General features: G+C 43.9%; 1 protein-coding gene across 3 annotated transcripts in view; it reads right to left on the bottom strand.

The window, feature by feature from the left end:
* LOC135367886 (RYamide receptor-like) overlaps positions 1-26,919 on the bottom strand; it is a 93,183-nt gene extending 66,264 nt beyond the window's left edge. For all 3 annotated transcript variants that reach the window (XM_064600984.1, XM_064600983.1, XM_064600985.1), the window contains exon 1: positions 26,801-26,919. In XM_064600984.1, coding sequence (XP_064457054.1) covers positions 26,801-26,802 — 2 coding nt within the window. In that variant the 5' untranslated portion in view covers positions 26,803-26,919. The remainder of the gene's footprint in view (positions 1-26,800) is intronic.

Genomic DNA, 26,919 nt, shown 5'->3' with positions numbered 1-26,919 from the left:
TCGCCAACTATTGCCACGAATGATAGGGTTATCGCTTCTGATGCGAAGAGAGGGGTGGGGGCGTGCGACTTTTTGTGTCAGTTTCGATATATGATAATTGACACAAAAAGGCGTACGCCTCCCTCTCTCCTCGAATTAGAAGCGATAACCCTACCATTCGTGGCAATGGTTGGCGAAAAGCGTGCTATGCGGTGAAGTGCAGTTTTTAAAGTGAAGTAACCGAATGTTGTAAGGCGAAGCAGGTTTAGCATACACTCTTAAAAATGAACTTCACCGCATAGCACGCTCCTAGTCAACCATAATATCGAATGATATCGTTATCTGCCCTGATTTGTCGAAAATCGGAGGCGTACGTCTTTTTTGTGACGATTACGAACAGCATAAGTGTCACAAAAAAGGCGTACGCCTCCCGTTTTCGATAAATCAGGGCAGATAACGATATCATTCCAGGTTACGGTTGGCTAGGAGCGTGCTATGCGGTGAAGTTCATTTTTAAGAGTGTATTGCGAGGCGTTCCGCATGGTATGTAGCGTGTGTCACTTCATTACTTTTGATAAGTGGAGAAGTTGATAAGTAAATTTCCGAAGCGCCAACGAAGAAGCGCGAGTAAGTGCACCAGCAGTCTGTGACGTCAGGCAGTCGGCTGCTGTAAATCCTTCGTGGACCAGACTGTATTAACATCCCCTCCAGAGGTACACTAAGGCTCGCCGGATGAATCACAAACGGAGGCGGCGACACTGCAAGACAGACGAAGGAGCCTCCTGGGGGTACATCTGCTATATAGTATAGTCTGTGTAGCAAGTCTATAGTCTGTGTAGCAAATTGCGTTTCTCACGGGCCCCACTCTCAACGCCCGGCCATGACGATTTCCATCGTATTGAGCCCAATCAGTATCTGCCGATGTAGCCCCGAAGCCCACGTACGCTCGGTGACAGGGCGGCAGCTCCGTATTCAGTGGGCAGGAAATAATAGTAAGTTACCGCTATTTCTGTTTATCCCAGACGGTAGATTTGATTGGGAGTGCGTGTCTGCCTTGGACTGCGCAGTCATTGCGAAAGGGAAGCGTGGGGAACGTTCCCACGTCCGGAGAGTTGAAGGGCCTTTGAGGTCAAGTTGCCAGTGTCTCGTGCATCATATGTAACCTCGTCCAGGTGTTTGTCTCTTTCCTTTTTTTTTTTTTTTGTTGTCGAGTTTAGTCGAAACATAGCAATATCGCTGGAGTTTCTTTCACCGCACGAGAAAGTTTAAAGTCCGACCAACAGATGAGGTTAATGTCTTTTTTTTTTTTTTTACTACAGGTTTTGCGACATAGCAAGGTTATTGAACACATAACACATTTATAACACATTTGTTACACACAATATCACGCTTGTTACGCAGGTGTTTATTCTCAGAGTAATAGAGAGAGAGAGAGAGAGAGATACATGATGAGGATGGTGATGAGGATGATGTTGACGACGGTGACAGGGTCTTAGAGGGAGTCGATCAGGCCGGTAGTTTCCAGGAATTTGATAAAGGGTCGCAAGACGGACATCTGCTTTCGTTTGTCCCATGGTCCCAAAATGAGAGTAATAGATTGTTACGGAAAGTACGGAATTGTTACTTCTCATATAGGTAGCGAAGCTAAAAGAAAGCAATAAAATCCAACATCTCCATATTTTTCTCTCCTAACTCCAACTCCAAAAGCCAACGAATATTCCAGCTGGTCGTCATTGCAAGGCGAATGGAAATTCGCGTAAATATCGTCAGTATAAAGACAGACATTATCGGCGGCTCAAGTTCAGCAGACAATGGCTATTGTAATTTTAATGGCTTTTGTAAAGTTAAATTTCGAATTCAAGTTGAATTTCACGTACTTGAAGTGGTTGCGACTCTTCGTTCACAAATTATGCCAAATAAATGTGAAATACTACACCCGTATTTACATCAATGTGAACCTGCATTGCAAGTTTTGCATCGACGAAGGCAAAAGCCCCCCTCCCCCCCCCCCCCACACACTCCTCCTGCTGTCCTCTCACCATCTGTCCACATCTGCACGCCACTCATAGCCACAGTTGCTTCGCGGCGCTAACACAGAATAAAAAATAAAAAAAAGAAGACAACAGCGTAGAATTGGCGCCGCGAAAACCGAAACTGCTCTGACGTCACGTATGCAACCAACCAACGGCATTGATTGATTGACTGATATTTTATTTTGGCACTGGTGCCTGCGAACCGCTCATTATTGATCTAAAATCAACGTTCGTAAAATTTTAATGAACAGAAATTTAACTTCGTGAACTGAGCTCTGAAATTCACCTATAGTTGAGGTAACCATTGGGTAACGTGTTTTCTCGCCAGAATGAGGAAGTACATTACAGATTTACCGATATCCAACCGAATTCATGCTTTACCTACTGCGATGATAACAGCTAAAAAAAAAACAAAAAAACAAAAACAGAAACTTGCACTCTTAAAAATGAACTTCACCGCACAGCACGCTCCTAGCAAACCATAATCTCAAATGGTATCGTTATCTGCCCGGATTTGTTGAAAACGGAAGGCGTACACGCTTAGAAATGAACTTCACCGCATAGCTGGCTCCTAGCAAACCATCATATCGAATGATATCGTTATCTGCCGTGATTTGTTGGAAACGGGAGGCGTACGCCTTTTTTTGTGACAATTATGAACAGCATAAGTGTCACAAAAAGGCGTACGCCTCCCGTTTTCAACAAATCAGGGCAGATAACGATATCATTCAGTATGATGGTTGGCTAGGAGCGTGCTATGCGGTGAAGTTCATTTCGAAGAGTGTACGCCTTTTCTGTGACAATTATGAACAGCATAAGTGTCACAAAAAAGGCGTACGCCTCCGGTTTTCAACAAATCAGGGCTGATAACGATATCATTCGAGATGATGGTTGGCTCGGAGCGTGCTATGCGGTGAAGTTCATTTTTAAGAGTGCGAGAAACGTGACTGTTGGGCTGCGTTCGCTTGTCCGGGAAATTAACGAAATTAGCGGCGGAAGAAAGCGATGGCCCGCCTCTTCCTGTTTCCTTCTCACTGTTGTTTCAGATAACTAGCGTTGTAATTTTGCTGCCGTTACGAGCAGAAACATCGTGAAAAAAGTGGAGGACCAGGTTCATGTCCCACTCGCGTCGTTCCTTGACGCAGAGCCGTTGGCAATCATTCTGGGATGAGTCACGTGGACCCTTTCCACGCGTCGAATACCGCTCGCAAACACCAACAATAACGCCAATCGAGTTTGCGTTATATATCAACCCTGCTATATGAGCTTCATTACCGAGCCACATATTAAACATAATTTATCTACGCTGTGACGAAAGGGCACGGTGTGGAAAGGGATGAACGAACGACTGCCGCTTTTTGCAGCGTCTGGACGTCGTCACATTCCATTTTTGTGGCCTGTAGCATTAAGGAGCAATTAATGTCGTTTATCACTTGCATGCTCTTCTTGCTGAAGACATGCCATATTTCTTTGCCTGCCTCATATCTTTCATAACCGGCGGAGGAGTTGGCGTTAGAGGATCATATGACGAAAAAAAAAAAAAAAGAAACGGGTCAGGATGTTTACGGTATTAATGCATTGAGCGACGGCTGCCCGTTTTCCCTTCAGCTAAGTATGTGGGTTCTAATATGATGCCCTGTTTGTTTTTGGTGCAGTTTAACGTCCTGTCAAGGCTCCTCTAGTAATAGAGAACTACGTTCGAGAAGATTATCGTAAGGAAACCAGCGCATGTGGTACAAGATTGGGCCACAAATCCCTTTGTGCCCTTCCTTCCCGGAGGCAATTCTGTTGCGGTCACGGGTGTCGTGCTTCCAAAGTATATGTAAGTTATATCTTTAAACACTCGAAGGTACTTCGGTAATCGGCGGTTATGTTTACGACGGGAGTGACAAGATTTCTCGCATGCAACTGCTTTCATTGATATGTGAAACATATTTGGTTAGTTCGATGTCAGTTGGCTCAATGTTGTTCAGTCATTTCCACACCCTAAAACAGAACTTCAACTCATAAACCATTGTCACAAATGATAGGATTATCGCTTCTGATTAGAAGAGACGGGAAGACGTACGCCTTTTTGTGGTCGATTTGAATATACGATAACTATAGAGAGCGGATTTTTAGGCACTAACAGGAGATGCTCTTGACCGCATGGCACGCAGCTTGCCAATCGCCATCGCGGATGATAACGCTCTGTCTCCTGATAAGCCGAGAAAGGGAGCGGACACCTTTTTTTGTAGCAACTTTCCTTCCAATCGGAAAATAAAAGGATACGAGTCTGAAGGTTGGTTGGCCTAGAATAATTTATGCGACGACGAGCGCTACCAAACAGTGCCTAAAAATCCGCTCTCTAATGATAACTGATAAAAAAAGGTGTACGCCCCCATCTCTCTTCGAATAAGAAGTGATAATCCTATCATTCGTGGCAACGGTTGGCCCATAGCGTGCCATGCGGTGAAGTTATGTTTTTAGCCTGCATAAGTTGTTGATGTATAGAGTAGGTCACCAGCAAGGGAAATGGTCTAGTTGACAGAATCATCTCAGCTTGTCCTAGTCCTAAACGTGGTTCATCTGGCACAGCTTTCTCTAGAAATAATAACTCTAACTGCACTAGTAAATGTATTTGTAAGGGTAAACGCCATTAATCGCAAAATAAAAATTTCTACCAATATTAGAGCAGCTCAGCTCGGTGAAAACTGAACTGAATAAGAAACACAAGGCAATATACCTTGACTACAAGTAAAGGATTCTAAAGGCTTTTTAGTCTCCTAAACTAAGTTAAGGTTGCACAATTCGAATATTCAATTCAATTCAATATTGTATCGCATGTTATTGCGGTAGCATATTCGTGGAGGATAAGTTCTCAAGCACTTTCTCAAGTATGTTCCTTATGTGATCAAATACGCCGGCAACCACTGTCGCACTGGATCACGATCATCGTCCCTGTAAAGGGTGCTCTACCGCACAATGATCCATGTTGCGGCGAAGCAAACAAGCCATTGTGCGCTATTCGCTGTAAGATATTGGCACAAAGGCAATGCTCTTTGGCATCAACGAATGCGTTATTGTTCGCTCAAGAGCTAGGTACACACGACTAAGCTCCTTTTCAAAGATTGCAGAAGAAATTCATTCTTACGACAAGGTCGCCAGGAAACGGCAGACCGACGTCGAAGGCAACGTACACTCTTAAAAATGAAGTTCACCGCATAGCACGCTCTTAGCCAACCATACTCTCAAATGATATCGCTATCTGCCCTGATTTGTTGAAAACGGGAGGCGTACGCCTTTTTGTGACACTTATGCTGTTCATAGTTGTCACAAAAAAGGCGTACGCCTCCCGTTTTCAACAAATCGGGTCAGATAACGATATCATTCGAGGTGGTGGTTGGCTAGGAGCGTGCTATGAGGTGAAGTTCATTTTTAAGAGTGTAGTATCTTGGTGGGGTGGATTCAAGTAACGGGACATGGATCAGGGGTGGGTAATAATAGTAATACTTTGTATTATAACACTATTTCTTTAATACTTTTGAGTATTTGTATTATGTATTATAAAACTCAATCTCTGAAAGTGTTTGTACCAGTATTACAATACACAAAATTGAGGTATTCCATGTATCAGTAATTCTCCGTGTTATCCACAAACCTTCAGACACAAACAATAGCCAACCATCATCTCGTATGATATCGTTATCTGCCCTGATTTGTTGAAAACGGGAGGCGTACGCCTTTTTTTGTGCGACAATTATGAACAGCATAAGTGTCACAAAAGAGGCGTACGCCTCCCGTCGTTTTCAACAAATGAGGGCAAATAACGATATCATTCGATATGATGGATGGCTAGGAGCGTGCTATGCGGTGAAGCTAATTTCTAAGCGTGTAGTGTACTTTCAGGACAATGAGCGGCTAAAATATCAGTGTAAAAGCACTCTAAAAACTCCACTTCACTGCATAGCACCCTCTTCGCCAACCACTGCCACGAATGATAGGGTTATCGCTTCTGATTCGAGGAAGGAGGGAGGCGTACGCCTTTTTGTGTCAATTATCATATATCCAAATTGACACGAAAAGGCGTACGCCCCCTTCTTTCTTCGAATCAGAACTGATAAGTCTATCATTCGGGCAATGGTTGGCGCAGAGCGTGCTATGCTGTAAGTTCAGTTTTTAGAGTGAGTGGTGGTGCCATCCTGGGATCGGCCTTATTTGTAGAGGTATTCATGTACAAGGATTGATTGATTGATTGATTGATTGGTAAAAAAAATTGAGATGTTAGTCCCAAACTACTCGGGACTGGCTACGTTAGGGACGCGTAAAGGACGCGTTATTTAGGTTTCATAATTGTATGAGGATGAGTTGAAGCTTGTATAGTATCATATTATTTAAACGAGCGCAAGCACCAGCGTCGCATATCGTGAAAAGCTTCACAAGAAAGTCAATATACATCCTCAGGAGGACGTGCCTGCCTTTCTCGTTTTACTGCCTCTTTTGTGCTTTTATGGGCTTAAATGCCTGCCTATATTTGTGGCCCTTGCTGCGCCTAAACGGGCCCTACTGATGAGATCGGAAAGGCTACTCTCATTTGCCAGCCTTCTCTTAAGACCGGCATGCGTGATGTGATATGATGTGATAAAGAAAAAAAAAAAAGGTCAAGAAACCGGCTTGCACTAGAGTTTTCCTCCTTTGTCGTAGGAAAATTTATTAAACTTTCAATTTTAAACAGTAAACAGCTTTTTAAACAGCTTTCTGTTTCCCCTATTTCTGATGAAGAGCGTCCGCTCGAAGCGTCAAGCACCTTAGGTATCGTCCTCCCCCTCCCCCCCCCTCCCCCATTTGGGTACAGTGGTCCTGGTTTTTACCCTTGAAATTTATTAAACGTCAAGACGCGCTAAGACTTAATGACCGGCATTCATACTTGCACTTCCCATCTTTGAAAACAAGCTAAAATCTGATCACTTGAAATAAAACGTGATTGGAAAATGACTGTCTGAATAAATAGTTCACAAACTGTATACATATTTCTACTTTTTCTTAAAATATGACGGAGCAAGGCGAATAAGGCAATTAAGGACGAACGCGGACAGCGTTACGCAAGCAACTGGTTTATTCAACACATCCGTCCTTGAAAGATTAAAATCACTGAAAAGGTTAGCCAGCTGTCGGGATCGAACCCACATCTTCTGCATTACCGGTCCAGGGCTCTACCTTCTTAGGCAAATTGAGACTTTGTTTGTGTCTGTCCCCTCTATGTTGTTCCAGCCTCAGAACATCAGTTTCTCTCTTGTTCAACATCCGTCCTTGTCCTCTTCGTGTAGCTACGTCATGTTTCAGGCTAACCAACAAGCTCTGCATCATCTTCTTGCATTTCCTTTCTTGAAGAACCCCCTCCCAATGTTATGCATCAATGTATGACTAGTATTACACGTGTGATACACAGAAGCATTAGTGTTATGCATTATAATGCCTCAGAATCAAAGTATTACGTATTAGTATTACAAAACTGATTGTCGGGAAATATTATGTGTTAGTTTTATAATACAAAATATGAGCATAACTGTGCACCCCTGTCATGGATCTGTGAGAAGTGCTCGTTTTCAAAGGGAGCATCGTATCGATAGTAATGCTGTGAGAAATGAAAATATTCGAGTCAGATAAGAAATATTAAATAAGAAAATATAGTAAATTAAATAATAAATACGTATCGTATCAAAATAGCTACATAAATAATTAATAATCCTAAGAAATAATGATACTATATGAAACCAACATATCAACAAGTGCGGGCACTGGAAAACGATATAGGTAGCTTAAATAAACTCCGTGTTAGCGCCGCGAAGCAACTGTGGCTGTGAGCGGCGTACAGACGTGGACAGGTGGAGAAGGGACACCGGGCAGGAGCGGGACACAGGGGAGGAGGGTTAGTATGCGTCCTGGGCCGACTTCAGGGCAACTGTATGCCGACATTCGTCTTTAAAGCCTGTCGGGGAACGGAGGGAAAATCTCGGCCAGATGGTGTAGAATTCGAATCCACCATCTCCCATTCTACAGCACGACCTCGGAGTAACCACCAACGAACGAACATACTTTTACCCACCCGGCCATATGCCGCTGGTGGCACATCTAGTATAAAGGAGCGCATAAGTATTCTTATATATTGTTATTCTATAAGTATTATTAGAAGTATTGTAAGTATAACTCTATTATTGTTATTGTTAAGTATAAGTATATCGACCTTCTGTATAGAGCGCCATGATATTTAGGTATAACGTTTTCGATCACAACATTAACATTGCTTCTTTTTCTGCCATCCTTATCGCCAGGCCTTGAAGAGCGTAATTCTGGTAAAATCCGGAGGCCCACGGATAGTCTTTCCGAACAAGAAATAGTACGAAACTATAGCTCGCGACATAACCTTCACATATTTAGTCAGATATCGAATAATGCACTGTCGAGCCGCAAAATATTAGAGTATGACGTTGCTAAACCCATTACCGTATCAATACGTAAATTAAAGTTTTTGCCTACAATAACAATACGGAAAACAAAAAGAGATCTAATTGAAACACTGTAACCACTTCACGTATATTGCGCGTCTTGTAGATCGCGTATATCTACGGTGGATGGTCTCTTCAATATAAGAAAAAATTTAAATATGATGGAAAATAATTTTTTTTAATCTTTATGTAGAATTAGAGACCCAGTATTTGGAAACATGACGTACAACACTCAGTGGATAGTTCAATGAATTCGAATGAACTAACGAAACTACCATTCATCATTCGCTCTTTCGTTTTGAGCGTAGTACCAACCTTCCTTTTTCGCCAACTCTTTTGCGCCAGTGTTATGCGTATATGATTCAATAAAGAGCAGCTTTGTTTCAAGACAATGTAAAGATGGAACAAGAAACACTAAAGCATCGCCATCACCTGTTGTGTAAATAAACAATAAAGGAACTCACCGATCGACTCCAATAGCCGTGAGCGTGTACACGGACACAATCACAGACACGTGCTGCATGAACAGCACCACGGGACAGAACAAGGGGTCGAATATCCATCTACCGAGCATGAAATCCGTGTACGTAAACGGTATGGAGAACACTGCCATAGTAATATCCGACAGGGCCAAGTTCACCAAAAAGAATCTCAGTTCGCGCGACGACCTCTTACCCAATAACAGCACGGCAATCACGAGAATGTTTCCCCCCAGCGACAAAACTGCAGTTAAGCTGTACAGGGTGATGAGGAAGGCTTGCATTTCCAATCCAAGCGCGTGCATGGGCGGGTAGTCCGTATTGGAGATGTTTTGAACTTGCAGGGAAACATTACTGGAGAGAAGTGAAGTTCGAGAAGAACTGTTGATATATAAGTAGGTCCAATAGCTGGTGTCGTTGGAAATAACGCTCTCGTTGGTGGTGGTCATAACCGGCTGATCATCTTCAATCATCGCTTCGAATAGAACGTGAACGGCACGGCCGGCCGAGGCAGGACTGCGGTCTGCCGGTTGCCAGAGGCGAAGCGGATGTTCTGATGGGGCTCCGGCGCGCCTCGTTTGAGGAAAGGGGGCGTCTCTCCCTCTCTCTCTCTCTCCCTATCGTCATCCTTCTCACTTCGTTCTCTCCTGTGGAAGAATATGTTCATGTTGAGCTCCAGCTACAAGGTCTCTATCGGAGTGCCACGAAACAGATTAAAAAGTCTTGGTGACTTGTAAAAACGGACTGGTAGAAGAGAAATAGAGATGCAGTTTTTCAGTGCAAGTTTGGCGTCCGAAAATTTCACGATTAATTCGTGTACGGTACACTTTGACAGTCTGATCTGTGATTGTCTCATTGTTTACCTGTCTAGTAGAGTTTGATACGTGTTACTATCATTTGGATGTACCACCAGAAGTATAGGTCGCTTGTGTCATGAGGCATCCAAGTGTCGAACGCGATCGGCCGGGGGTACACTAAAAAAGTTAACAGGAGAAATGGGATGGAAGAAAAAGGGAGAGAGAGAGAGAGAGAGAGAGAGAGAGGTGGGGGAGGGAGAAAGTTAATAGGAGGCACATGAGCGGGAACATAAATTACGTCACAAATTTCGACGACTTTGTGCACGAGCTGCGGTTGGCATTTTAAGTATTTCAGAGTATTTCGAAATAAATAACTCATTCTACTCCTATGCAACATCCGAAACGTAGTTCTTGTGTTCCATCGTCTGTCGCCGCTAGAGGGACACCCTGTCGCCAGTTCGGCAGACAAGGCCGGTGTTCATGGCTGGGCAATATTTCTCTTTTTGGAAGTCTTAATTAGGAAGGGCTAAGAGTTTGTGACGCAGCGATTTCGTTCACATTGAACAGCAAGGAATACAGACAACCAACGCCACCTATAGATACAGAAGGCATGCTTATTTTCCTTCTCTCCCTCCTTCGCTACGTTCGTCTTGAGAAAGATGTGGGACCGTTTTGCGCTTTAGTTTAAAGGTTTCCCATTTAGTACGCGGGGACATTCAATCACTACTCGCAGACGACGGTGGTTCGTCTCCATGGCTACGACCGCTGAAAGCACGTTCCTGATTGGCTACCGCCGTTAAAAACACGATCCTGATTGGCTGACTCTTAGTTGTTACGTCACGTCCACGAATAAGTAGGCTTTCCCTATCTAGGAGGTGTTGACAGAACGCGCTGACCCGTAGACGGAGTGAGTGGACGAACTATCGCAAACCTGGATTGGATTGAATATATATATATAAAATATATATATATATATATATACATAGAGAGGTTAGCCCGGAAACCTCAATGTCAAGGTCGTCAATCATTGACTGAGCGCCACTGTAATACTCGTACTTGATTTGCATACAGAGATGCGCAAGAGCTTTATGGAGAAACATTTCTGCTTCTGACCTTTGTCTTCGTATCACGTACGAATACGCCATGCTGTATATGACAAGGATAAAATAAAATCGGATGGTCGTAAAGAAAAAGAAAAACGCCCGACCATTTAGCTCACATGAAATAAAACATGACCCGATTGTAGTCTCCCAGACATTTTTAGTAGGAAATTTAAGGCATGACCGGAAGAACACGCTATATACATTGTATATATACCCTACACGAACTTCCGACTCGGAACATTAGTATTCGCCTCTTGCGATACAATATAGCTGGATGTTTACTATATGCTGCGACAGCATCGACAAAAAACGACAAATGTTGATATTCATGTTCAAAGAATCAAGAGCTTGAAACGCTTCGCCTGAAAACTTCGTGTTGAAGTTCACGTTTGGTAGGATCTGCTTGGACAAAACGCCTGCGAGCTGCATTTATAATTAGAAGCCGAGATTGGACGGCCGAGTCGCTGACGAGGCGCTGCTTGGATGGCTCTGGAATGCAATTTCGGATCTTGGTCACCACCGGCTCGTCCGCTTCATTACAGCATTATAGCCGGGAGCTTTCCTCTAAGAAGGATTAGGCATCTGCTTTCCTTTGCGAAAGGCTTAGAGTTTACTAGTGATCGTAAAACAGTGTGGCAGTCTTCAGTGGAAAATAATATGTGTCCCTGGGACCTTGCAGGGTAGAGCTTTCTTTCGAATGGATGGATCTTACCATTGGAGGATGGCTGCATAGTGTGACACTCTGTCGCCATACCGATATTGTACACCTATCGATATGAATTGTTCCGGCGAAAATATATGGCAATCTGATACCGACACACACGCAAAACAACAACAACAACAACAATAAATGATGACGATGAGATTGAAGCGAACGGACGAACTGATAGCTTCTGCAGTTTTTGCATTTTTAATTAGGCGCTCATCAGAGCCATATTTTTCCTTCACGGGTCAACTTTTTTAAAATTGCGTGTTAGCGCCGTGAAGCAACTGTGGCTATGACCGGCGTACAGACGTGGACAGATGGAGAGAGGACACCAATAAGGAGTGGAGGACAGGGGGGTTAGTTATGCCTCCTGGGCCGACTTCAGGGGGAACTGGGTCGAAATTCATCTGGAAAGTCTGCCGAAAGCCCAAGGGAAAACCCGAGGCAGCACAGTCGGTGCGGGGATTCGAACCCACCTCACCTCCCAGTTTCGATGTGGACCGCGATCATCCTAACCACTATCACACGGGAGCTGGTTCCCTGGTCAACCACCCATACTAGAGCTTGCATCATTTGCGTGGAGCCCTGCAACAAGGATCGATACAAATGACAATGACGACACAGAGTCTTCTTTTCGGCCTCAAAGCTTTTTGGTAAGTGTGGCCAATCAATGAATACAATACTGATAGAATAGTTAGGAAGCAAGCGAGCTGGTGAATTTCGTTGTGTTTGTCCCCTTTTTTCCGTGTCCCTCATCTCGGGGGTTCTTCAGTAACAATCAATGCAAACGAGTTTGGATGCGTGCAGTGAAGATTTCTGCGCGCTCTCACATGCAGCTTACCTGCCGTAGACGGTGTATGTAATATGTTGTATGCATTCCGCTGATGCCTGAGCCAAGAGCTCACAGAAGTATACAGAAACAAATTGTCGAGTATCGACAGATAGCGAGTACCCAATCAGCATTAGCAGTATTTGTCTTCCAGGTGTACGTTTGCCTTCTCACGGTCATTTTTTGTAATCCTGCTTGTAGATGAATTTTTTTCGCTTGCCTAGTACCTTAATGACTAATACATTGCCGCATGTACGAATGCATTCACATAGAAGAAGGCCAACGTCACATAATGCGCCTTCCCATGTAGCCACTAACCCGAAAGAAGAAGGAAAGAAAAAACTTGATGAAAAAGGCTCATTTTTCTGCTGTCCTGTCTACTCAAGTAATAACTTCATGACGAGTCAAACAACCCCAAGTGGTCGAAATTACCCCCGGTCCTACCCCGCGGCACGTGCAGCGTGTCGCCACACAAATAGGCTGACTTAGTGTAACGTGTAACTTACGTGTAACTGTAACGTAACTTGTAACGTGTAACTGTAATCTTACGTGTAACTAACGTGTAACTTAACGTGTAACTTAACGTGTAACTTAACGTGTAACTTAACGTGTAACTTAACGTGTAACTTAACGTGTAACTTAACGTGTAACTCTACTCCCAACTATATTCATGACGAGAAGTTGCAGATGATAATAGAAGAGAATAAAGATGCAGATGATAATAGCAGAGAATAAAGACACGCGCCTCGGGGACAACGGTCTCTCTCCGGTTCCGCTTCTAGTCTGTTGATTCGCGCTATGAACTTGGGTCGTAACCACACTCTTAAAAATGAACTTCACCGCATAGCACGCTCCTAGCAAACCATCATCTCCAATGATATCGTTATCTTCCCTGATTTGTTGAAAACGGGAGGCGTACGCCCCCCGTTTTCAACAAGTCAGGGAAGATAACGATATCATTCGAGATGATGGTTGGCAAGGAGCGTGCTATGCGGTGAAGTTCATTTCTAAGAGTGCAGGTAGCCCGTTATTCAACATTGTTACTCTTCCTGTTCTGCTGACAGCGACTGCTAGTGTATCCTACACTCTTAGAAATGAACTTCACCGCATAGCACGCTCCTAGCAAACCATCATCTCGAATGATATCGTTATCTGCCCTGATTTGCTGAAAAGGGGAGGCGTACGCCTTTTTTGCGACAATTATGAATAGCATAAGTGTCACAAAAAAGGCGTACGCCTCCCGTTTTTAACGAATCTGGGGGCTTAATCGCTCGCACGCGTTACTAGCTAACGAGGGGCGGGGCACTTGTCGACAAGGGCACGTGGTAAAACACGTGCACAGAGCTTTTCGCGCGATACGTGAAGAGCGTGATATACGTCACGCGCAATGTGTCACGTGCCCATCTTTTTGAATTTCCCGCCCGCCTTTTTGAATTTCCCGCCACTCGTTAGCTCGTAACGACCGTAACGACGATGGAGCGATATAATTCGGGATGATGGTTGGCTAGGAGCGTGATATGCGGTGAAGTTCATTTTTAAGAGTGTATGCCTAAGCAAACGTCTCTATCCAAATCATTGTCATTCTGGCGGATGAGATCAATATGAAAATGCAGCAATCGAAGGTGCGGTGACAACACTATCTGTCAGTGCATTTCATTTAGATATATAGCGCGAGAAAAAAAAACAAAAAAACAGAGTACTTGAAATAATCTATTCTGTCGTTGAGCTGCCTTAGATGCCTTGAATTAGCATTACGGAGAATCCGTTGCTGAAATGATTGAGTATATAAGTCTACGTTACTTTTTACACAGTGATTTACATATAAGTATAGCAACCTTAATCGATGCGTGCTCCGTCTTATTGTTAGCTTGCAAATCAACAAAATACGTTCATGTTCCCGAAGTTGTTGTAGTTGTTACAAAAGTCTTATTAAAAAAACTAGCAGAGCAAAATAGATGCCGTTTTGCAGTTGAGTTATATGGCCAGGCGAACATTCTCTCGGTGAAAGTATGTAACTACAGGATCACTAATTACCTAAAATAATGAATTAACTCTTTAATTAGGGGATTTCGGGCAAAAGCTAGGTAATAGAACACGATCTTCCTCGTTGAAAGCCATTCCATGTTTAAAAAAACCCTTAAACGCGCACCTCTGTTGAAATATCCGTCGCTGAACTTCGCTATGCAAATGACCCGAAACAAGAACTACGCACTTTTCTAGTGCAGAAAGAGCGACAGGCAATCCCCGTTAGAGGGCCACGTGCTTTGGAGCGGTGGAGCTGATTGGTGTAGGGGCTAATCTGTTGGCCAGGTAGGACGCCTTCACGTGGCTGAGTGCTTAGCGTGCTGGCCACGTCACGTTGAGATTGGGAGGTACCTGGGTTCGAATCCCGTTGCCGTCTGTGCTGTCTGGGGTTTTTCCTGGGTTTTCCTCAGACACTGTCAGACATATGTCGGCACAGTTCCCTCAGAAGTCGGCCCAAGACGCACATTCCTCCAGAGCGTTAGTCGTTGATGTTACCCACGTCTTTGAGGCCGACAACTGCGAGCTATTTCAGCAGCAGCAGTAGCACCACCACCGCTTTTGAACCCGGATAAGGCGAAGGTCGCGTCATTTTTGCGCTCGAAACAAAGTGCGTAGTTCTTGTTTCGGCTCATTTGCATAGCGAAATTCAGAAGGAATGTCTCCCGTTCTGCACGCTACATCACTTTTGCGCGAAATCCCCTCATTAAAGTGTTAATGATTTTTTGGTAATTCGTGATTTTTGTTGTTGCATACTTCCTTCGAGTGAATGTTCGCCTGGCCATATAACCCAACAGAAAAAACGGCATCTATTTTGCCCTGCTAGATTTTTTATAAAAATTTTGTAACGAATAAAAATAAAATAAACACTGGATACTATATGTGAAAACTGAAAACGTAGAAGCATTCTATCAAACACTAGGAGCATCCTGACATGTACAACCCTACAAATAGCACTGCCTTTCAATATTTAATGTCAAGATGAAATGAGGTATGCACTATATACTCCTTTCACTCCTGTATACGCCGGTAAGTTCCGCGTGAAAACATTTCAAATCCATTTCCAGCGTGCGCGTATCACGCAATCCTGGTATCAGGTAGCAGCGTTGTCAAGCTTTACTTACAAGCGAATTATATTGTGCGATGAATGCTGAGGGAACTCCGAAACAGTCTTTCTAATACTTGTTTCACCTGGAAAATATGCCGCGTGTTAAATTGCGAGGCTACGCTTGGCAATAATCCTCCTATCGGTTCGGCAAAAACATCGTTTGAATGTGCCAGGAATCTATGAGAGCGCCATGTTTCTTTTTTTTTTTTCTCTCTCTCTCTCTCTCTCTAAAGGACGGTAAAGCAGCGTATTCATATTTACGGTTGTAACCGGTATAATGAAAGCAGATCTTCAGCTGTAGCGAAAAACAAAACAAAACCTTATTAACCTGATTAAACTGATTAATATTAACCCTGAAAAGTGAAAACCTTGATGAAGAGTGTGGGAAATGGACATGCAACACTTTCAAACGTAGAGAAGTCTTCACTCATGGAACAACTTCCGCTTGCGAGCTGGCGGAAACAAGAAAAGATGGTCATAAAATACAATGCATAAAATAAAACACCAAAAGTGCTCGAGGAACTTCGTGATCTTGAATAATAAAGAAAAAAAGTCTGGCAAATTAGATAGAAAGTATGACGTAATTCAATTTCGCGAATGGGAAGACATCTTGGAGAAGGGAAATGAGAGATTGGTGTTTGATGAAGGTCAGTTGAGAGACAGGATAGAAGAGGGAAAATCACCCACGATTACATTGAGTGACATTGCACTGTACAATCCCTCCCCTCTTCCCAACAACTTGGAAATTCGATTAGGTACCCCCTTTTTCCGACAAGGCGCTGAGAGCACTTGAAGACTTTCTACATACAACCGGGTTTATGGACATTCTACGACTCGCTGGATGTGTGCTGTGTGTGCTCCCAGCGATTCCGACATTTTACACTCACTTGGTTGAAACTTTTGAACTACACGTTGACCTCCATCACTTTAACTCGTGAATGTGTTTGTATTTTCTCTGTCTGTGTAAGCGTCCTGCACTCTTAAAAATGAACTTTACCGTATAGCATGCTCCTAGCCAACCATCGTCTTTAATGATATCGTTATTTATATGCCCCGATTTGTTAAGAACGGGAGGCATATGCCTTTTTTGTGCCACTTATGCTGTTCATAATTATTCACAGAAAAGGCGTACGCCTCCCGTTTTCAACAAGTCAAGGCAGATAACGATATCATTAAAGATTATGGTTGGTTAGGAGCGTGCTATGCGGTGAAGTTCATTTTTAAGAGTGTGGTGTAGCCAGTTCGACTTCGTCGAGACTCAAATTTCCATGTTTTTTCTTTGTCACATTACTATCACCACCAATTTTTCCTAACGGAGAAGACACCTTATCTCCGGTAAGATGAATGTTGGTGACAATGATGATGACGATGATGTATTTATTTATTTTTTTTTGGCGCAAGAGCACCTGTGACTATAAAGGTGAATGAGATAGTGAGATAGCCGGAGTACTTGATGTATCGGCGTTACCTCCCTGCGATGTTGATGCTGCTATACTCCGGCTATACTACTCGTAGTTCGAAGATAGGCAACCTATATGGGTACCCGTGGCTCTCGTGGCCAAAGAGGTCTAGAAAGCAAAAGATCCACTGACGAAAACATTAGACTTCTTCTTTCTACTACTTCTTCTTTCACGCGTGAGAACTTATCGGCGACTAACGAGACTACGAGAAATATGGCGACTATCTTATCTGGTGTGACGAGGGGGACGAGCAAGAAGGGAGCTTGAACAGGAGCTGTGAGCAGGTCGTGACAGGACAGAAGATTACAAAGATTACATCTTATATAGGTCTCGTCATGATCATCATCACCACCACCGCCACCACTACCACGACGTCTTATAGGAAGCAAAAGAGTTTTGCAGGGAACAGTGGTGTTGCATACACGTTTGGACACTAAAAGATGGGGTTCATGACGTTCAAACACAGGATTGTCACAAGCCGTTCACGTAATTTTGAACTGCTGGCGGCTACGACACGTTTACATTACGGTAAAGTTTTTTCTTCTTCTTCTTTATGTTAGGTACGGCCGCAATCTGGCTGTCTGTTCTGCTTACTAGCACAGAGCAAATCACATTGCCACATAATATATCTCCGGATCCCACAAACTGTTCTCGAGCGCAGTTGATGATCATCAGTATGGCTCAGGAGAACTGTGGTTGACGTCGCGATATATCAGCTCAAAGTTGGTCCCGTTAATAAATCATCTTAACGGACCTTGGCCAAATAGGTAATGCGCGAACTTCTTCCTCGTGCTCGGAATAAACCACTGAAGATGGCATGCCCGCAGAAAAACGGTGCCTTCGCCTGCGACATTATTTATCAGGATCGTTGCATGGAGCTCGTGACGTGCGTTGCTATCGCCATCTGGTCAGCAGTTTGGTTAGGCCTACACTGGAAAGTACGTGCTGACTACAGAAGGGAGGGGGGGGGAGTAAACGGAGCTGCGCAAAGTGTGCCATCGACAGACCTGACTCTCTGGATAAATATTTACTCACCGATAAGTTCTGGGTCATTTACATGACCGCATGCTACGCAGAATACTAGCCCCTGCGTGTTGTGCCTATCTCTATATACGCGGTTCATATTCCTGGGTCCATGTTTGTTATAGGTTGAATGGCTTAAAATGGCGTGTGCATTGGGTGTAGAAATGCGAGGACTTGAGGGAAACAAACCAAACAAGGATAAAACGGAAAAATGGAAGAAATAATCTGTTTCCTTCCGTTGTTTCTTTAACGCCGGAAAAACTGTCAAAAACTTCCAATCCACAACATAACATTTAAAAAACAGTATTCCGAATGTATTGGCAAAACATAATGCATGCATGTGATCAACAACACATGCCCCTTTTTGAGTTGGATCAAATTAAAGCTATTCCAGTTTTTATTTATATGGTAAACGCTCGTACTCTGGTAAATACTCTGATAGATACTACTACAGTACTCTGATGAGTAACCACGAAAAGTGTATCTTATCTCCGTTTGTTCTAAAGATTCATCATAACAAGAAAATCTAGTACAGGGGAGTCAAACTTATAGGGAATGTGCATATAACGTTATGTGTCTGCTAGTTCAAGCCAAACCTGGTGGTGGTGGTAGTGATGATGATGAACGGGCTCGCCGTTGTTGGCCTCATAAAGGTGGGCAACGTCACGGCTGACGCCTTGGGGGAAAGTGCGTCCTGGGCCGACTTCTGAGGGAACTTCTAAGGGAACTAAGGCCGACTTCTTGCCAAGCCTTGTGCTAATGGTTGACTCGAACTTATTATATTTGGTATTTCTGTGCCAGACAAATGAAACGAACGTATAATATCTATTGCTAAGGCTTATTCTTTAATGTTCGCTAATAAATCTAGTTTGTACAAGGGTGAAAATTTCGTACTTTCTTCAATTTTTCTGAAGAAAACGTAGAACGAACCGTTTGTTTTTCCATTAGCTCAAAATATCCGGAAATTTTGAATCTCTAACCAGGGTTCTCTGAGTATACAGACAATACACAATCACTACGAAAGATCTATGTGCTTCATTACGTCATGCACGCATTTTAATGTGAATCCGGGGCTTTACATCGCGAGATACTGCCACAATGGTCGGTGTGTGTATTACAGCAGTGTGCAGCACAAGGCACACCACCTAGCCACCAAGTTGCTGGCGTCCTCGGCCGGGTTCGGACCCGCAACCTTGAGATCGGAAGCCATGCAAAATTGTTCTGTCTACCGAAGTATTGAAGGAAACGGAACATGTTTTTCTACGCATCATATTTCGAAGGCACGAAAGCGCCACGCTATGAGGCAGGCGGGCCTTGGTCGCCATTTTCTCATGTATTCGTTCCCATTCGGCGCGTCAAACGCCGGCGGTAGCCATATGCTGTACCAGTGTTATCCGCATGAAAAATACCGCACCAAAATCTAGGTTGAAGTAGTACTGTCTGGATGCAGTGTGCCCCGAAGTTGGTTCACAGTGGATTTCATTTTATTTTTTATTTTTGTGTTCACGCGTCGCGAAGGAACTGTGGCTATATGAGCGGCATACAGACGTGGACAGATGGAGAGAGGACAGCAGGAAGAAGTGACGTCCTGGGCCGACTTCAATGGCAACTCTGCCGATATTCGCCTGGAAAGTCTGCCGGAAAGTTCAGGGAGATCCTCAAACAGCACAGTCGGTGGTACGATTCGAACCCACCACCTCCCAGTCTTTATTCAGCACGACCTTGTGGGCACCACTATGGTGCGCGACCACCACCAGCAAGCGGCCGCTTTAACCTGCCGGGCCATGCCGCTGTTCCAGCGGATTGAGATTGTAGTGTGCTACGAAGTCAATCCAAGTCCAACCTCGCGCGCAGCCGCCGTAGCCAGAGCTATAGCCAGAACGTTTCACAATCGGTTTAAATCGTTTAAACGCTCTACAGGAACAGTACAAAGCACGCCGCACGCCTCAACAGTGTGTTTTATGCACTCATTTCAGAAACTCTTATTTGTTATAACCACTGAGATCTCCGCCAGGGGACGTCATTCATAATAAGGTGGCTTCAGTCGTTTGACGATGTTTCGCAATATAAGCTTGGGTCACCTGCTCTTGCGTCAGAGGTGCGATTAGGACGGCCATTCCCGTTGGTACAGCCAGAGGAAAGTGCCATCTTCAGCGTCGCCTGACTGTCGGACACTCCAGGACCCCGATCTTCAACTTGCCATTGAACACGCGCTAAATGGTAGTAGTGGTGCTTAAAGAGCTTGCCATTGTCGGCCTCACAGTGGTGGGCAACGTCACGACTGACGTCCCGGGGGAATGTGCGTTCTGGGTCGACTTCTAAGGGAACTGTGCCGACATATGTCTGACAACCGTCTAAGGAAAGCTCAGAAAAAAAACCAAACAGCATAGCCGGCAACGGGATTCGAACCCGGGTATCTCCCAGTCCCGTTAAATGCGACACTTCCGCCCGTGATTCGCCACAAGCTCTTGCGCGAGCCTACCAAAGACGGCTTTGGAGCGCGCGAACTTTTACACAACGATAACGCTTGCCATCCATGTCAGAGTTCAAGATCCGAGTTAGAACCCCCCCCCCTTTCTTTGGAGGGGGGGGGGGGCTCGATGTCAGAGCACGACGGTATTCGTGGTAGCGCTCAGTCTCAAATCGATGCGAACAATTGTCTTTCGCATTTATTTGGTATAGCACTGGAGGAATTGTTGCGACACCGTCGTACCGCGGAACTTTCTGAGAAATTGGAGTCGCAAATAATTCACATGAAATAGACCTTGTACCGCACGGTATTAGAATTTTGCATGCACACAAGGATTTTTCGTCGCAAACACGTTCGAAATAGGATCTCAATACGTGACGATATTTTCCTAACTGTGTACATTTGGAGGGTGACGCTAAAGACGTAGATTTGTCTTTCAAGCTCAGTTCGTCACAGTAAATACGCAGTATGAACAGAACGATTCAGAATTCTTTGAAATCCTTTGTTTACGGGGAGGGAGCACGAACACGGGCCCTGTTTACTTGCCGCTGCGAGAACTCTACGGACTTGAAAGAGAATTCCCATCGGAGAGGCCCCTTTGTGAGAGACGCACAGGTCTAGGAGCAATTAAACAGCTCGCCAAGATTGAGCCCTGCATCACCAAGCAAGCAAAAAGCACGGAAGCGTCATTGATTCCAGCCTTGCACGTTTTCATGCACCAGAGTAAGAAACGCGCTCGTACAACGCATGGTTTCATACAACTGGACAAGGACCACGTTCATAAATCCTCATACCCGAAGAAGGATGAATATAATTCGAAAGAACGTAATTAGTAAAGCAAAAAAAGGTATTATTACGTGCAACTTACGCGCACACCTGTGCAGTGCATTTGTTCCATCTTCCCACATTTACGATCTTTCAAATATATCAGTTCAAAAAAAAGCGAGCAAAAACGCTTCCTCTCCTAAAGTCTTCTTCCTATTTTCTCTCTCGAGAGCCCAAAAAAGTTCCTCTCACGCAGTTGAACCCGACGAAAGCACACTCCGCTGTGACAGCTAGTATATCTTCGTGTTCTTCTTAGAAGCTTCAGGGCAAACGGAAGTTTATTTGTGTCTGCTGGGCATTTAGCGGTTATCTTGACGTTTCACCGGATGCTTCTGCTCTGCCCCTACACATGCTTGCTTTTCACTGCCTATAGTATTATACGGACCTTATTAATGATCGATAGTTAGGAGAGAGCGCAGACTAACCGGTGCGTGATTAGGAAGGTGGAAAAAAGACACGGAAGGTGGAGACACGGACAAATAGACGCAACCACTGAAAACTTTGTTGTGGTTGCGTCTATTTGGCCGTGTTTCTGGGTTCATTTTTTTTTAATGCGTTAGCATTAGGAGTGTCAAAGTGGAAAAAGCTGTATTATGTATGTGTGTGTATGTGTGTTAGATGGTGAAGCCTTGCTGAGGCAGAGGTATAAGTGGGGATGTAAAGGTGAGATAAGAGGGTAAATGTAAATGGAGGTAAATGATATGAAATTGAAGTAGTTGAAGGTAATTAAGAGTAAGAGGTAAAAGTAATTAAAGGAAGAAAGCTGAGTTTAAAGGTGTAAGGCGTAAGATAAGATGAACTGATAAAGGATACAAGATAAAATGTAAGATAATTAAGAGAAATATTACATGAAATTAAACATTACCGAAGGGAACCGCAGGATACCGGAGGTAATTAAATGTAATTAAAGGCGATTTACGTCAGTTAAAGAGAATTAAATGAAATTCAAGATTACCTCTGGTAACCTTTAGTTACCTTCGGTAATTAAAGGGTAATTGAAAGTAATTGAGCCTAATTAATGGCTGATTAAATGGACATGCATATAGTAAGTGAAAGTGTCGAACGGGAAGTCAAGTACATAGACCGGAAGTCAGGTTAGACCGGAAGTGGACACTCGGAAGTCAAGTATATAGACCGGAAAAGGAGACCTGTCGCGCAGAAAGTAATCAATTGCTGCTGAGCTCTATACGCCACAGAGAAAGCCCCACTACATATTGCATCAATAGCAGCTCCATCGTAGTGGATTACCTTCTCATACCCCAAATCTGACCTCAAAGCACCTGGGCACAGAGCGACGACAAACTGTCTAGCTCCAACAACCGACGTCATTACCGAGTACAACTCAGTTGCAATAATGTGAATAATCTGTTCCGGTGGACCCCGTGACATAGTGGCATCAGCGAAAACAAGTAGGCGCACCAGAAAAGAGCTTCTAAATTCAACGCAAAGTACACTGTTATAAGATGATTTCCTTGCACAAATACGGACCCAATTCTACCTACCATCTCCCATATGAGATACCACGGTCGTCCGAGTCCGTGATTCATCGTCTGTGGTCCACCGAATTGTCAACAATATGCGGAACACCTGCTTGTGTACTGTAGAGGCTTCACATCTAGTGACAACCTCTGAAGAGTGCCCTGGTCGTAGGCTGATGTAGTAATGATGATAATGATGGCTGGAGGTTTAATGGCGCAGGACATAGTGCGCTTAAACAGTGGTGAAATTGCGACTAGTTGAAAGGAAGCTGCATTACCTTTACGATACACACACTGAATATTAGGTTACTAATAAGACTATTCGGTTCAGTAGTAGCGTCAGCGGTATCCTCAGCAACTTTATTAGAAGCATCCTTACCGGCATCCTCAGTAGCATAGACTGCCGATTCTGCTTTGAGAACAAACCAGCTTTTCCATGAAATTAATTTGACTGAATGCATGGGTTTTCAGTGTGATTTCTCTGTATACATAGCAAATAGTTACTGATTAAGCGAGTTTAGTATTTAGCAGCGTAATCCAATGAGCCAACCAAGTCGACTTCTCGAAAACGCGCAACATTGCAAAAGTTTATTTGTATGGGGGGTATCGTTTACCGCAAGAAAAAAAAAAAAATAGAAAGAGAGAGGGCAGCCTGCCTGCCGAGAAAATGAGACGATGGGCTTGGCGAAACGATGGATGAATGGATGGGCTTGGAAAAATATGTTTATAGTAGCAGAATCATAGTGAATACAACAAGGCAACATTTGCTTGAAAATGTTGCCTTCTTCGAATCCACACAGGGTTCTTTGTATTGTTGACTGATTAGATGATTAGATTAGATGGGTTCTTTGCATCCTAGGCTTGTGTTAAACATCGCATTGAACACTTTCGACAAAAATAAACAGCGCTTTGCAGTCTCTTTCCATTTTCCATCTCAGCCAGTCCACTTTGGCGGTGTCAATATTTTGAGGCGTGCACAAAGCAAAGCACTCGCCGACTTATACGTGAAGCCGTATTCGCCATCAATAATTCATTACGGCAAAAAAAAAAAAAAAAGGAAAAACATTTATTTGCTGGGTGTCATGCATGAATCACAGCGGAATCCCGTTAAGAGGCTATTTCTGTAGAACGAACACGTTCGCCATTGTTTTTCGAATAGGAATTGGTTTCATGTTTGTTGCCAAAGCTCCTGGCGTGTTTATCAAAAGGGGGACAATTACATTCAGTGCATACATGTTTAACAAACAGCGTTTACCGGTTAGGTAATGCTTCTTCTGTTCTACTTTTTCCTTTTTTTCTGTCAAGTTTATCTCATATGCGAGTACATTGAGAGAAATATCATTTATGCAGGAGCGATGGAATAATCTCTGTTCTCTCTTTACTCTAGATGATTTATCTGATCCTGTATACACACGAAAGAGATCCTGCTACACGCGACAACTCGACAACAACAGTGCGATAACAACAATAACAAGAACACGAACAACACTATAAACACGAAAACTTATTTCGTTTATGCACATGAACAATTTTTGATGAAAAAGGATTTGACAGATAATGAGCGGTGCAGGGTGCGCACATGTTTAGAAACGCGGAGAGCAACGTTATGCAATGTTCGCGAGCATCGCGAAAACCAGGCATGAGAAAAAGAGCTGTCATTTCCTCACTGATTGTCACGAGGTGTATTTGTTGTTGTCGCTTGCATTAAGAGTCGCTTTATTCGCCCGAAGCGGTTCCATTTACTTCTGAAATGACGAGAACAAGCGTCATCTCTAAGATACAGCTCATCCCCCTTTTTTTGTTTCTTTATCACGTCACATCACATCATATCACATTTAAGATGCAGCTGCACGAATACTGGTCAAATAATGGTCAAAGCTTGCGTTGAATTGCTTAATACGTCCACCACTGGAAATGTGTGGTGTTCTGCGCTGTGTTTCCGGTCCACAATGGAGGCCACTCTGTTTGAGTGAGTGTGAAGGAATAAGAGTCCGCGTATAGGTTTCATGAGGACGTAGCGCCCATGATTTTCGTGAGCGACAACATTTATCATAGGAGCGCTCAAGACGTTCTGCCGTTTATACTTAATGTCGGATACGTTGTTTACCGTACACTATGGTCCAGTATAGCTTTGAATAAGTTTCTTACATATAGTACCGCGGCGTTCGGCCGGGGTTCCAGAACCAGGCTAGGTCGCCTGATCGACCATCGGCGTCGGACGTTGTAGTTATTGTGTGTGTTGTCATGATCTACACCAAGAAGTGAGTCGGAGTTTACGCAGGAAAGAGGATGCCTCTCGTGATTATCAATGATTATTGTCAATCATTATCATGCAGCATTGAATTTCCGCATGGCTCCCACAGATTTTATGTAGTACGATGTCCCTATTCGGCGACAGTGGGGCTCTTTTTCTTCCAGTGCTGTGGGCCCTTCCTGAGGACATCTGTGCAATGTCCTTATTCGTCCAGTAAATCTCTCCCCCCACATCCTTTATTTACCACCTGCCGTATGGAAGTCCAATTCTCGTCTGCGTTGCAGTATCCATGTAATAAGTCCGTGGGGCAAGCCTTATGGTACCAGGGGACGCACAACCATTTGGCGCACAGTGACATCGTGAGTGAGTGCTATATCGAGATCGACCGTGTGCAGGGCAATGCCTCCCAAGTGAGTACCCTGAGTACCCTCAAGAGTTAGTTCCAGAGCAAGCATAAATAAGCCAGCTTGAGACTATGTCAAACCAAGACCTTGAGACCGGGTACGCGGATGCTGAAGAGTATCATGTGTCATTTCCTCTCTGGAGCAGGGATAACAAACGGTCTCGCCACTAGGGGCTCCTATGTATTTTCCACCGCATTGCACGACATTATTATTACACGTGTCACATATTGCACGACAACAACGACAGTGCTGTTTGACGCACCATCAGTACTGTCTTCTTGGTACTATTATCATGCAGCACAAGCCGCAAACGCGCATGGCATGCAAGATCGACTTACCATTGCGAAACGCCTAGCTACGATAGGAAAATGAAATTATAGCAATTTTCGTCGTGCGCCAGCAACGTATTTCGCCACACCAGCCACATTCACTGCTCATGTTGCTTTCTGTCTGTGTCTAACTGCGTGCTAATTATTAATAACGCTGCTGCACTGTGGGGTATTTTCTCTGTGGGAAAACGCGAAAAACACCCCGTTAGCAACACCTGCTGTACATGCGTTCGTAGTACCGGCTCTACCTGTTGTACAAATGCAGAGCAGACGTCGTAATGCTCACAGGAGTTGTTTTGATACATGAAGTGTCATTCTTAAAATGTTGCGCCATTAATAAGGCATGAGGCAGAAAACTTTGAACTCGTAACAACTCTGTAACATGCGCAATTAGGAATTGCTATGCCTCCTCTTCTGTCCATAAACTCCAACAAGCGAAGCTTGTGAAACATCTTCATGCATTCCCCCATTTTTCTTCTTCAATGCATCATCATCATCATCATCATCTTTGTGCATTTTAGGGGGATAACTTCAGAATCACTGATCTGAGGTATAACACTACACTATACAGGGTGTTCAAAATTAAGCTTTCACGAGCGCTATGCAAACACAGCGATGGCAGGAAACCGTATGATAACTTCACGCTACTTGTGCTTGTGTAAGAAACAGGTGCTGCTAATTATGTAGCACCTGTTTCTTACCCAGAAAAATAGCACCAGTTTTCTTTTGTTTGCCAATTTATAAAGTGCTAGTGAAAGCTTAGTTTTGAACACCCTGTATACGTACGATTGCAACAGCGATGTGTTTGCGTTAAGAGAGAGAGAGTACGTATACATGTAATATGTGGGACACATTCATTTTCCGCTACCTTATGTCCTGGGACACAGAGGGCATGATATAGTAAATGTTTTCACAACCGCCCATTTTCCTCTTGACATTCTTCAAGGTGAGCACAGTTGCGGGAAACCGTAGGATTTGTGGTCGCAGAAATGAGAAGTTATCACAAAAAAACTCACATTATGTAGAGAGAGACACTGTTGATGACAGTATAGAGAAGTGTGCCAGGCACGAAGAATTCACGGTTGCGGCTCCGTCCCTATAAGATGAGGGTACCTGTCGAAACACAAGCAATGAA

Source organism: Ornithodoros turicata, chromosome 9 (genome assembly GCF_037126465.1).
Source record: "Ornithodoros turicata isolate Travis chromosome 9, ASM3712646v1, whole genome shotgun sequence".
NCBI classification, from domain to species: Eukaryota; Metazoa; Arthropoda; class Arachnida; order Ixodida; family Argasidae; genus Ornithodoros; species Ornithodoros turicata.
Note: the sequence above shows the minus strand (reverse complement) of the source record. Positions and strands in the feature narration are given on the sequence as shown.